This window comes from Alosa alosa, chromosome 22 (assembly GCF_017589495.1).
Source record: "Alosa alosa isolate M-15738 ecotype Scorff River chromosome 22, AALO_Geno_1.1, whole genome shotgun sequence".
In the NCBI taxonomy this organism is placed as follows: domain Eukaryota; kingdom Metazoa; phylum Chordata; class Actinopteri; order Clupeiformes; family Clupeidae; genus Alosa; species Alosa alosa.
Window position 1 is genome coordinate 27,716,068 of NC_063210.1, and position 14,942 is coordinate 27,731,009.

A 14,942-nucleotide genomic window follows, 5' to 3' on the forward strand; every position below is an offset into this window, starting at 1 on the left:
AGTTGGATCTGATCCAGGACCAGTAAGGGAGGGCTGGGTGTGTTTTTGTGTGTGTTAGGTACACAGGCTTCTGACCGATGTGTGTGTGTGTGAGAGAGAAACAGACACCTGAGGGTGTGTGTGAGAGAGAGCAAGGTAGAGAGAAGCTTGTGTGTGTGTGTGTGTGAGAGAGAGAGAGCAAGGTAGAGAGAAGCTTGTGTGTGTGTGTGTGTGTGCAGACTGCTCCCTACAGCACAATGGGTGTGTATAGACTCCCTGAAGCTCAGTTTCTCATGCTGTTTATACATGTGTGGAGGTAAACAAACAAACAACAACAAAAGAGTATTATATCTATATATCTATATTCTGCGCAGCCTTCGTAGGTTTTGCACTTGTCAGCTACCTAGTGTGTGTGCATGTCTTTCACATATCGCCATGGTAACCCAGATGCGCTCAGCAACCCGCCGCTGAGCTGGGCCAACACAGGGTGCCCGAAGGGAATAAACAAGGAAATAAAGACACAAACAAACAAGTAAACAAGTCAACACATGGGCTACTGAAGGCGTGGTGTGGCTGTTGGCCCGGTCAGGAGGAGGAGGGCCAGGAGGCACTGGTCACTCTGGGGTACCTCACTGCAAAGTCTCACCCCAGAGTGTGTCTGACCGCCTCCTAGGGCCCTCTGTGTGTGTGTGTGTGTGTGTGTGTGTGTGTTTATCATGACGGTAGGCCCACAATGGTGAGGTTTTACACTGCATACTCTGTGTCAAACTTTGTATTCTTGAAACCCCTGCATTCTATCAAACACCCCTGCTTCCTGGTTTTGACATGTTCCCCCAGGTCACGCTCCCTTCGGACTGTTCCATCTGCAGTGACGGATAGGGCTGGTGTTTACAGCATGCCTGTGTGTCAATAAGAAAATAAACAAATAAACTTGTTTCTGTAAAACTTCTGGCAAATGTTGAATAAAGTGTCAACTTTATAGTTACCTGCCGAGACAGCTTGATGTGTCCTTTGGGTGTGTGTGAGATGAACTGAGTGTGTGTGTGAAGGAAGGGGAGATGAGTGTGTGTGTGTGTGTGTGAAGGTAGGGGAGATGAACTGAGGGCCAGATGTACTAACGCTTTTGCGCCCATTTCAGGCGTATTTGTTTCGCAATGTGCGTGTAAAATCATTGCGAGGTATGTACAAACAGGCGCAATGATGTAAAAGCGCCAAACTGCCTGTGTGGGGAGCTGAAAGTGGCAGATTGCGATTGTCATGTCATGCATATGCATTCATGGGAGGATCAGGGGGAAAGTGGGAGTTTAGCGTGCAAAAAGATGGGAGGGGAAGAGTAAAAGCCTAGTTATGTATTCGGTATGTACAAAGACTGCTCCTGAAAGCGCCCGCGTCTATTCTGCTCCTAAACACTTCGCCTTGTAAAAGCAGGTGTTAATCAAATTGCAGTTCAATCGTCAATAAGGGAACCTTTCAAAGACAACAGAATGGCTATTTAGAACACCAGTTTTGTGGTGAAAGTATTTGTACTACCAAAAGCAACCTTAACTTTGGCCTTTATGTCTTACTTTCACTTTCCGTCATTCACTTAAACTTTCCTACTTGCTAGATTTGACCAATCTTCCATAGCCTCGTGCACAAGTAGTTTGAGTAGAACTACTGATCTTCATTACCTCCCTGCTTGTTGACATCTTATCATGTATGGTATTATTTCATGACGCTAAGCGTTTGATTCTTTTTAATGTTGTCATCAGTTAACTTCATTCAACTGGCGGCTTGTATGTAGCTGCCGTTCAGTTGTGGGCGTTAAGTAAGTGCGTTGATGGAAGGAGAAAAGGCAGAGAAAGCAGTTTACACTAAGGATTGATAAATCGACGGAAACTTGGGTCTGACAGCTTCGAATAATCGGTGCGGTGTGTCCATGGATGATAGCTACATTCGCAAATGTACGTACATCTGGCCCTGAGTGTGTGTGTGTGTGTGAGATTTTAAACTCCCTTCCAGATTGACATAGCTCTTGTTTTTCACGGAAAGAGTTAAGTATCATTTTGACACTGGAAGTGGCATTTATGCATGCACACACACACACACACACACAAGCGTAGACACACACACAAAATAAAAAAAAATAAAAAAATAAAATTCTAAATCCCTGCTTGGATGTTTTTCCAAGGGAACAGGATTGCATGGTTTCCAGAACAAATGCTTATGAGAGTTTTTGATAACTGTTGTGTGTGTGTGTGTGTGTGTGTGCATAGGATATCTCCCTAAACATACACACACTCTCACATCACACACACATGAAGAGATGATGACTGACCATAATAAATTAAGAGTTTTCTTTTTATTTCTTAACACAAAAATCATAAACATATCCACTTCATATTTTTGCATGAATATGTTTGAATATGTTTTTACCTGAGCATCCCATTATATTAACCTGACATCCAGATACACACACACACACACACACGGTATACATCCAACTGTAAGCTCTGCTGAAAATGTTATCATATTGGTCATATTGGATAGACAGCTCATTTTTAACATAACTGTATACATGTGTGGGTGAGTGTGTGTGTGTGTGTGTGTACATTTGTGGGTGAGGGTGTGTGTGTGTGTGTGTGTGTGTGTGTGTGTACATGTGTGGGTGAGTGTGTGTGTGTTTGAATCCTGCTGTGAGAATGAGGCCTATGAGCCTGTGGTCCAATCTAAATATGTGGTCACATGAGCTCAGACACACACACACACACACACACACACACACACACACACACACACACACTTCCTCACACTCACTCACACACTGGCGTTTAGTGTGTGTTGGTGTGTGTGGTCAGGGATGGAGAAATGACCGCCAGGCCAGGATCGGGCACACTCAGCAGCATAGCAACCGGGGTCGTGACCTCTGAGCCGGGGATGCTGGGAGTCAGGAAGTATGCAGTGCCCTCCAGGGTCGTCATGGTGACAGGTGTGTGAACCACTGTGCTCTGGGGGGTGGGGCTTAGCACCTGGATGGACACGTCTGATTGGTTGAGCTGCTCCAGCTCCCCAAGGTCAACCAGCTCAGAACCCACTGCACACAAACACACGCACACACACATGCACACACACACACACACACACACACACACACACAGAGAATAGAGATTCATCAGCACTAGACGAAGGACAAATACAGAACAGGAGGAGAGAGATCCAGAGGGGACTCAACATAGGAACGAGGGAGAGGGAGAGAGATGGGAGAGGGAGAGAGATGGAGGGAGGGAGAGAGGGAGGGAGAGAGAGATGGGAGAGAGAGGGAGGAAGAGAGAGAGACCCATTCGAACCCATTGCCCTCTATTGTAGTGATGTGTGGGGTCCACTTACAAACCAAGATTTCAATCAATGGGAAAAACACCCTATTGAAACCCTCCATACAGAGTTTTGCAAATTCATCTTAAAAGTACACAGATGTGCCACAAACAATGCCTGCAGAGCTGAACTAGGTCAATATCCTTTAATTCTAAAAATACAGAAAAGAGCGATCAAATTCTGGAAACACCTGAAAAGTAGTGACCCCTGCTCATTCCATTATAAAGCCCTTCAGTACCAGGAGATGAACAAAGAAAAATGTCCCCTAACTAAACTGGTGCTGAGTTTGATCTCATCAGACCACTCCACACACGAATGCCCCACTGACACCGCAATATCTGAATCACAAAGCAACTGAAATTAGGATAAACCAAATTACAAAAACTATTAAACAAAATTACATAATCCACTGGAAGAATCAAACAAAAAATCAAAGTAAAATGCAATTCTATTTGGCCTTAAACAGAGAATATCAGCTAGCACCCTACCTGACACACATTCAAGACAAAAACCTGAGAACCACACTGACAAAGTACAGACTCAGTGAACACAGCCTGGCCATAGAGGTGGGAAGGCACAGACAAACATGGCTGACGAAAGACACTAGACTGTGCCACCGCTGTGACCTGAACACAGTAGAGACAGAGATACACTTCCTGACACAGTGCACAACATATGTTAACATTAGGAGAACCTATTCTGAAAAGATGACAAATGTCCTCCCTGAATTCCTGCAAGCGAGCGATGAGGAGAGGCTTTCATTCCTTGCCGCTCAATACGTATATTCCTGCCATAATGAAAGGACCTGCTGATGTAAAACTTACACTACCTAAATATGAACATACACTCATACATACACAGACACACACACACACACACACACACACACACACACACAAGCCCACACAAACATGCAGACACATACACACACCCTTTTCCATTGCCATAGTTCATAATTCATATTTGTGTACAATTATCATTATTGAAAACAAATGCTTTGGCAATACTGTACAACGTTATGGTCATGCTAATAAAGCTCATTTTGAATTTGAATTTGAATTTGAGGAGAGAGAGGGATGGGAGAGGTTATCCATGGAACCGAGCTGCACCAATCACATCACTGTATCTGTGTGTTTCTCAAACTTCTTCAGACTCACTCTACATGACATCATCAGCTACATGACATCATCAGCTCCTGGACTCACTCTACATGACATCATCAGCTACATGACATCATCAGCTCCTGGACTCACTCTACATGACATCATCAGCTACATGACATCATCAGCTCCTGGACTCATTCTACATGATAGTGAAGTCAAATTCCTGCTCTTTAATGATCTTGTCCTTCTTTCACCAACAGAGAAGGACTCCAGACTCAACTAGACCCTCTTCAAAAGTTCTGCCAGACCTGGGACTTGGCTGTTAACACAAATAAAACTAAAATATTAATCTTCCAAAAAAGATCCAGATACTAGGGGAAGACTACCCATATTTATATTAGGACCAGGAAGTCGACCATGCACCAGATGTCACCTACCTAGGCCTTAGAATCAATAATATACATGCACCAGATTAAACACTACCTACCTAGGCCTTAGAATCACTAATAAACATGCACCAGATGACACCTACCTAGGCCTTAGAATCACTAATAAAGGATCAGACTAAGAGACAAGGCACGGAGGGTTTTTTATGCAATAAGAAGATAAATTCCTTTCGAAATCCCAGTCCAAATCTGTCTTAAACTGTTCTCATCAGTAATTTCCAAATTTCCCTCAAGGGATCAAAAGAGTATATATACTTATACTTATCATTTTCATCTTTTTACCATGTTGCCAGGGATGGGCAGTATTTCTAATATGTACATGTATTTCAAATATGTACAGTATTTCAAATGCAAAATACTATTTTGTAATTGAAACACTTGAAGAACACTTTTATTAAAATAGTCTGGCGAGGTGGGGCCACAGGTTGGCACATTCCCCGGATGGACCTGCTGCGTCTTCATCCATTGTTTCGTCCATGGTTTCGTCTCTTATCTAAATCTGACCATGGAGTTGACTTTGGCGGAAAGCTGAAGGTGATTGCTGATAGGCTGTCTCAATCAGTGGCGCCTGCACAATCCAATCACGTTTGAGAGGGAAACAACAAGTTGAGGGTTTCCGAGATTTTTCTTTTTTCCTTTTAAAAAAAAAAAAGTAACTGGTACTCACAGTTATGGATAGAAATGTAGTGGAGTAAAGAGTACAATATTTGCCTCTCAAATGTACTTGAGTCATGAGTACTCCCCAAAAATGATACTCAAGTAAAGTACATATCCCTCAAAATTGTACTCAAGAACTGTACTCAAGTAAATGTACTCCGTTACTGTCCGGCTCTGCTAAAGGCCCAAGACCAGGCCACATCCACACACACACACACACACACACACACACACACACACACACACACACACACACACATCCAACACTCTAAAGGCCCACACACACACACACACACACACATCCAACACTCTAAAGGCCCAAGACCAGGCCACATCCACACACACACACACACACATCCAACACTCTAAAGGCCCAAGACAAGGCCACACACACACAAACACACACACAAACACATCCAACACTCTAAAGGCCCAAGACCAGGCCACATCCACACAAAATGTTTGGATAACCAAACCCCCAGAACCGAAAAGCCATTTATGATGATTATTGGCGATCTAAAACACAATCCCAAAGCAAAAGGCATTGGACCCTAAACAGGACATTTTGCATATTACCTAACAAATTTAAGAAGCACACGAACGAAATACACACTCAGTGAACAGCGCTTAGCCATATAAACAGGAACAAAATACAGACTCAGTGAACAGCGCTTAGCCATATAAACAGGAATGAAATACAGACTCAGTGAACAGCGCTTAGCCATATAAACAGGAATGAAATACACACTCAGTGAACAGCGCTTAGCCATATAAACAGGAATGAAATACACACTCAGTGAACAGCGCTTAGCCATATAAACAGGAATGAAATACACACTCAGTGAACAGCGTTACATAGCCATAGAAACAGGAAGACACAAAAAGACCTGGCTGCCAAAAGACCTAAGAACGTCTATGTCACCAGTTGAGAGACACACAGTGATTTCTATGTATGTGCACAACTTCATACACCCCCACAGACACAGTAATAATAATAATAATAATAATAATAATAAAATGTTGTTGTTTTTTTAACAATTTGTTTTTCACTTTGTCTATGTACTCCTACTCCTGTGTAATTGCTTATGTCCTGATTTTCTAGCCTAGAAATCTAGACGCAGCCTAGCGGCATAGTATAGTATGGTATAGTATAGTATGGTATGGTATGGTATGGTATGGTATGGTATAGTATGGTATAGTATAGTATGGTATGGTATGGTATGGTATAGTATGATATGGTATGGTATGGTATGGTAGCCTAGAAATCTAGACGCACCCTAGCGGCATAGTATAGTATAGTATGGTATAGTATGATATGGTATGGTATGGTATGGTAGCCTAGAAATCTAAAATTAAACTTTCTATCAGGCCAATCAAATCGTGTATAGAGTCGGTAGGCGGGCTTAACATAATGATTGATGGCAGAGTTGCAACGGTTTGGCTTGAATTCCCTGCTACTTGAAAACAAATAAGATAATGTTGCTGTTGGCCAACAGTGTGACACGAGTTAAGCTTTTATTAAGTTGGCAAAAGTTTGAACTAGCCAACTAGCTCCGCTGGTGGGAAACGCATGGGACTCATAGCGCTGTCCTATTGGTGCAGAGAGATTTCGAAAGACAACCGATTATCCCACCCCTCGGACTGAGCTCTGCGAACGGTGAGTGCCCAGACCCTACATTTTAATGTGGGTCTGGCTCGTCAGGCTAACATTTATGTACTTTGGCAATAAAATTGTCTAACTATTTGTCATGTCAATAACCTTTTGAATTCGAATTGAATTGAATTGAGAGAGAGAGAGATTGATGAGGGGGCGAGGAAGGGGTCGAGAGAGAGGAAGACAGAAGGAAAGGGAGAGAGAGAGAGATTGATGAGGGGGTGAGGAAGGGGTCGAGAGAGAGGAAGACAGAAGGAAAGGGAGAGAGAGAGAGAGGGAGATGTAAGCCTGAGTCTAACAAATATGTTAATAATGCTGCAGAACAACGAGAGAGAGAGGGAGAGAAAGAGAGACGGACAGACAGGGGGGTTGTGAGGAGGGGAGTGAGAGAGTGAATCAGCTGATGTCAATGCAACGCTTGTTTGAATTGTGACGGTCAGAGACGTTCATCTCATCTCCAGACTGCCCGCAAAAGACCTTTACACACACACACACACACACACACACACACACTCACACACACACATACACACAAACACACACATACACACACATATACACAAACTCAGTCTTTGTTTGGGTGACAGTGAAGATGACTGACAGGCCTCAAGACAAACGAGAGGAGCATTCATCTCTACACACACACACACACATACACACACACACACACATACAGATATAAGCTCACAAACACACACACACACACAAAGACACACTTGAACTAGAGTCTCCTTCCTTCTTCCTTCAATGCTTGTTTATCAGTAGCCATGTTTACTGTACATGGACACTTTTAATAAGATTACAAAAGGAATAACGGCTCAATCGGAATGATTTAATCGAAATTACAAAAAAGCTCTAGCACAATACTGACCAAAGCACTTTTAACATAAAGCCCCGTTGATTGAGGTCTGGGGGCCAGATGTACTAACGCTTTTACGCCCACTTCAGGTTTATTTGTTTCGCAACGTGCGCGTAAAAAAATGGCAAGGTATGTACAAACAGGCCGCACTGAGGTAAAAGCGAAGAGTGTTTGCCGCGTAAGCTGAGAATGTCAAATTGCGCTTTTCCGTCTCATGCATATTCAGATGAGGGTCAGGAAAGCCCATGAAAGTGCACGTTTATTTTGTGCCGAAATATTTCTGCCCTGTAAAAGCAGGTGTTTAATGCGGTTTGTGGTTAAATGCGTCAATAACAGAACCTTTCAAAGACAACAGAACCACTATTTAGAGCACCAGTTTTGCGTCTTTGTACTATATCAAACGCAACCTTAACTTTCGTTGGCCTTTCGAATGTCTTACAATCTTCTATAGCCTACGTGCACAAGTAGTTTGAGAACTACTGCTCTTCATTATCTTCCTGCTTGTTCACATCATGCATTGTATTATTTCATGATTGCTAAACGTTTGATTCCTTTCAATGTCTTCATTCAACTGTGCCTGTGATTGAAGTATGTCAATCAGTTGTTATCGTTTGTTGTGAATTCAAGGCGCTGTTTACCCGATGAACTGCAGGTTTGATAAATACGACGTTAGCATGTGTCGTCGTATTAACAAGTGTCATAGTGCGGTTTCTGCGGGTTAGCCATGGCGTTGGTAACGCTACGTTCGCAAATGTACATACATCTGGCCCACAGAGCACTGTCAATCGGAAGAAAAGTGAAAAAAAAAAACAATGAAAAAAAAAAACAAATCGTTGCTACCTAATTGAAGTTAGCGGGCTAGTGGCTAATGCAGCCCAGTGGCTACAAAACTATGTAGTGGAGACATCAATTAAACTGCCTTTGTGCCTCGTAGACTCAACATGTCATGGCAAGTGCTATGCAACATGAACAAGGTCCTTACATGACACCACTGTGCATGTTCCACTCAGTAATTGTGAAGAAACAGTATATGTAGGAGCCATATTTGGGTTTTGTGAACTTATCCGTGGAATAAGGCCAAGTACTTTAGTTAATGTTATTACATCATGGAAATGTGGTTTTCAGTTAACAGAAATTATACAAGAAATGTCATTCTTACCTAATTAACCTTAGCAGCATCTTACCTGTACATACTTACCTGATTACCTGTCACATGGTAGTAGACACACCCCTTTCACATGCCTGTGGCGCGAAGTGGTGGCTTTAATTAGGCCATTCACAAAGTGTGCAATGGGTTAGATGGCAAGACGGTACAGTTTTCAGACCGCAAACTACCGCTTTAGTTTTTCCTTTGTTTTCATAATTTGTCCATCCAAGAAAGAGAACCGGATTGTTTGAATAAATACAACATCTCATTTACTTCAACTCTCCGTGCGTGCTTACTATGGATTGTGTGTCGGGAACCCTTGTCATTAACCTCACGTGGCAAGTTTAGTTGGAACAGCCACTTCATTGTCTGAAAACTTCCGAAGACCAACGTCTTTGAAAGAGCCAAAAGGACCAACTTGTGGATTAACGCCGAACATTGTATACTTACCTCTTGATGGAACGACGCGTTTGGCCTAAACGGACTTTATGAATGGAACGTATCGTAATAGGAGCAATCCATGAATGAGCATAACACCACAGGAATTGGATGCTCGGTAGCCAAATGTCGGCAAACCGAGTGAGTAACAAACTTTGAAAGTTTAAACTATTGTTGAATAGACTTGGACAATTTATAAGACTTCATTGACGTGCATTGTGAACTGTTGAACATCACGATGTCGAAACGGCAAAAGAGACTGGCGAAAGAGACTGGCAAACTTTTAAAATCTGAAATGGCTTCTCGACGGGGAAAGCTAGGTGTTTGCACTAGACAGATGAATGACATTAGATCTTTGCTTGTTGAAAATGTAAATGTTGACCGAGTGGAGAAAAATATGCAAGTGCTACACCAAAGCATCGAGGACTTTAAAAGCATTCATAGATCAGTCCAGTCATTAATAAATCATTAATAATATGCAAGTGCTACACCAAAGCATTCATAGATCAGTCAGTCATTAATAAATCATTAATAATATGCAAGTGCTACACCAAAGCATCGAGGACTTTAAAAGCATTCATAGATCAGTCCAGTCATTAATAAATCATTAATAATATGCAAGTGCTACACCAAAGCATCGAGGACTTTAAAAGCATTCATAGATCAGTCCAGTCATTAATAAATCATTAATAATATGCAAGTGCTACACCAAAGCATCGAGGACTTTAAAAGCATTCATAGATCAGTCCAATCATTAATAAATCATTAATAATATGCAAGTGCTACACCAAAGCATCGAGGACTTTAAAAGCATTCATAGATCAGTCCAATCATTAATAAATCATTAATAATATGCAAGTGCTACACCAAAGCATCGAGGACTTTAAAAGCATTCATAGATCAGTCCAGTCATTTATAAATCATCAATAATATGCAAGTGCTACACCAAAGCATCGAGGACTTTAAAAGCATTCATAGATCAGTCCAGTCATTAATAAATCATCAATAATATGCAAGTGCTACACCAAAGCATCGAGGGACTTTAAAGCATTCATAGATCAGTCCAGTCATTAATAAATCATCAATAATATGCAGTGCTACACCAAAGCATCGAGGACTTTAAAAGCATTCATAGATCAGTACAATCATTAATAAATCATCAATAATATGCAAGTGCTACACCAAAGCATCGAGGACTTTAAAAGCATTCATAGATCAGTCCAGTCATTAATAAATCATCAATAATATGCAAGTGCTACACCAAAGCATCGAGGACTTTAAAAGCATTCATAGATCAGTCCAGTCATTAATAAATCATTAATAATATGCAAGTGCTACACCAAAGCATCGAGGACTTTAAAAGCATTCATAGATCAGTCCAGTCATTAATGACCGCGGAGGAGAGGGAAAGTGATCCTGTTGATTGGTATGAACCGAGAGCACAGAACTTTGACTACTTCGTTAAAGAAGTTGAAACGTGGAAGAATGAACAACACAGACTACAGTTAACTGTTGAACCAAAAGACAGCATTTCTAATGTTTCCAAAATATCTAAAACATCGTCAGCAGCAAGAATTGCTGCAGCTGAAATGGCTGCTCTTCAGGCCCGCAGCAAGGCATTACCAGCGCTGCACGCACTTCAGATGGAGGAAGCAGCCCTGAAATCTAGAATGGAGCTCATGAAGATACAAGCTCAATTAGCGGAGGCAGATGCAAAGCTGAAGGCTTTAAGTGACAGTGGAGAGCAGGAGGATGCCATGAATGAGTACCTGGAGGCAAGCAAACAACAACCTGCTGAACCAACTCTGACTGAGGCCTCTGCCCTTGAGTTTAGGCCTGTGGCAACTGTGCCCAAAACGCCACTGCAAAAGGCAGTACGACATCTGCACAGCAGCTCCAGGAGCATCAGAACTCCCACCAGCCCACAGCTTGAGTCCAGCCATGACACCGCTGCTGATACTAAAAGGCTGCACAGACAAAAGGACCTCACAGAATTGATGGTGAGACAACAGAACCTTTCTCTCTTGCCCAAAAGAGATGTAAATCTGTTTTAATGGTGATCCTCTGTCTTTTCAACCTTTCATTCTTGCTTTTGAACACTCAATTGAGAACAATACTAGTAATTGCCAAGATAGACTCTATTTTCTTGAGCAGTTTACAGAAGGACAGGCTAAAGACATAGTGAGGAGTTGTATGCATATGGATGCCCGCCGAGGCTATGCTGAAGCAAAGCAGCTTTTAAAGAAGCATTTTGGGAATGAAATGAAAATTGCTAATGCATACTTAGAGAAGGCTTTTAACTGGACACTAATAAGACCTGACGATGTAAAGGCTCTTTTGGCTTATGCTTTGTACTTAAAAGAATGTCTTAATGCAATGCAAACCCTGGACCATCTCGATGAGTTGAATGTAGCATCTAATTTAAAGTTGCTCGTTTCTAAGCTGCCATATAAACTTCGCAAACGGTGGCGAAATGTAGTGTATGACCACTCGCAAAGAAACAATACACGCATAAGATTCACTCATCTTGTGGAGTTTTTGGAACATCAGTCCAGTGTACTACTTCATCCAGTGTTTGGTGACATTAAAGATCCTCCACCAAGTAAAAGTCCAGTCCTGAAAGCCAAACCTGACACGAAGACACCTAGAAGGGGAAGCAGCTTCGTGACTTCTGTAATGCCAGCTGAATCGCAGGTACAGACACGGCAATCTAACAAACATGTTGATTCTTTGTCTGTATGTAGCTTTTGCTTAGATGGGCATGATATCACTGACTGCAAAAAATTTAAGTCACAGCCAAATGAACAGAAAGTGGAACACCTGAAGAGAAATGGACATTGCTTTGGCTGTCTTAAGAAGGGACATCTCAGCAAATACTGCATTAAGAGAATGATATGTGAGACATGCAAGTGTAAACATCCCACCTTACTACACATCAACAGTGAGAAAGCAGTGAGAATGCAGACTCCTGTCAACAGTGCACTGATCACGGCTAATCACTCAACAGGGGCCAGAAACTGCGCACTAGCCATTGTGCCTGTTCGAGTGAAGGCATCCAAGGGCTCCAGAACCATCATGACTTACGCCTTTCTTGACCCAGGCAGCTCAGCCACCTTCTGCACAGATAACATCAGGCACCAGCTGAATGTCAATGGACGCAGAACCGAGGTTGTTCTACGAACAATGGGACAAGAGCAAACTGTGAGGTGCTACGAGCTCACAGGGCTTAAAGTAGGAAACATTGATGGAAGCAGGTTCATTGAACTGCCCAGAGTGTACACACAAGCTAATATCCCTGTGTCAAAAGACAATTTGTTTACACAAAATGACATTAAAAGATGGCCTTATTTCAGTGGCATAACACTGCAAAGCATTGACGCTGATGTAGAAATACTGATTGGAATGGATGTGCCAAAGGCAATGGAGCCATGGCAAGTACTTAACAGTCATAACGATGGACCATATGCAGTCAAGACGCTGCTTGGATGGGTGGTCAACGGCCCACTCAATTCTTGTCCTGCTATGGATCGATGTGGCAAACAGTCAGTCACAGTTAATCGGATTTCTTTGGAGAACATCAAGAATCTGCTCATCAGGCAACACAACAATGATTTTCCTGAAAAGGAATATGAGAAGAAAAAAGAGATGTCTGAGGATGGGAGATTCGTGGATCTAACATCAAGGTCAGTTATGTTTAAAAACGACCACTATCACTTTCCTTTGTGTTTTTGTGATGAAGATGTAACTTTGTCTAACAACCAGCTAGTTCCAGCACAGCGCACAGTGGGTCTCTCTAGGAGATTCAAAATGGATTCTGCTTATGCAAATGAGTACAAAACATTCATGAAAGATGGACTCAAGAAAAGCTACGCAGAAAAGGTGCCTCGATGGAATACAGAACTGAGTCAGCTGGACAGATTTGAAATGGACAGAGTAGAGCACCTGAGAGTGCATAACACCTGAGAGTGCATAACACCTGAGAGTGCATAACACCTGAGAGTGCATAACACCTGAGAGCTTTGGCTCAGTAAATGGACAGAGTAGTGCATAACACCTGAGAGCTTTGGCTCAGTAAATGGACAGAGTAGTGCATAACACCTGAGAGCTTTGGCTCAGTAAATGGACAGAGTAGTGCATAACACCTGAGAGCTTTGGCTCAGTAAATGGACAGAGTAGTGCATAACACCTGAGAGCTTTGGCTCAGTAAATGGACAGGTGCATAACACCTGAGAGCTTAGGCTCAGTAAATGGACAGGTGCATAACACCTGAGAGCTTTGGCTCAGTAAGGACTGTTTGAAATGGACAGGTGCATAACACCTGAGAGCTTTGGCTCAGTAAGGACTGGTTGAAATGGACAGGTGCATAACACCTGAGAGCTTTGGCTCAGTAAGGACTGTTTGAAATAGACAGGTGTATAAAACCTGAGAGCTTTGGCTCAGTAAGGACTGTTTGAAATAGACAGGTGTATAAAACCTGAGAGCTTTGGCTCAGTAAAGCCTGTTCGGTTGCATCATTCCTGTGATGCGGGTGAAGCAGGTTACGGAACGGTGACCTACCTCCATGGCCCTCACTTCCTTTCAAGGGAGGAATCTGCATGGCCTGATGCACCAGAGGACTTGGGCCACCTACCCCACAGTAATCCTGAGGTAAAAAAAGACATTACTGTAAATTGTCTAAAACTGGAAACTAATGCAACTTCTTCCCTGATTCAGTACTTCTCTTAATGGAACAAACTTCTCAAAGCTGTTGCCTGGCTGCTGAAGCTCAAAAGGCTCCTTCTGCTCCGAAGTTGGAAAGACAAAGAGAATATGACATCCAAAATTAAAGGTGAGCAACAATGCTTAACAGTGGATGATTTGGACGAAGCAGAAAAGGCGATCATTTGCTATGAACAGCAGTGTCACTTCAAGTCTGAGCTTGCTCTCTTAAGAAAAGGCACGCCAGTCAAAGTGGCAGACCTGCCAGAGGACCGAGTCCCTCCAGACTTACCACCCTTCTCACATGTAGGCATCGACTACTTCGACCCATTGAGGTAAAAAAGGGTCGCTCCCTTGTGAAGAGATGGGAGTGATCTTTCTGGCGAGCAGAGCCATTCACTTGGAAGCCGTGAGTATGTTGAACACTGACTCCTGCATCAACGCTATCCGGCGATTCCTTTGTCTGATGGACTGTTGAATACTAAGGCCAAGTACTTTAGTTAATGTTATTACATCATGGAAATGTGGTTTTCAGTTAACAGAAATGATACAAGAAATGTCATTCTTACCTAATTAACCTTAGCAGCATCTTACCTGTAACGCTTTACCT

General features: G+C 42.5%; 1 protein-coding gene across 1 annotated transcript in view; it reads right to left on the reverse strand.

Annotated features, from left to right (window-relative positions):
• Positions 1–2,300: 2,300 nt before the first annotated feature.
• The window catches only part of iqck (IQ motif containing K), a 52,531-nt gene continuing 39,889 nt past the window's right edge, over positions 2,301–14,942 (reverse strand). The window contains exon 9 of the mRNA XM_048233429.1: positions 2,301–3,052. Coding sequence (XP_048089386.1) covers positions 2,790–3,052 — 263 coding nt within the window. The 3' untranslated portion in view covers positions 2,301–2,789. The remainder of the gene's footprint in view (positions 3,053–14,942) is intronic.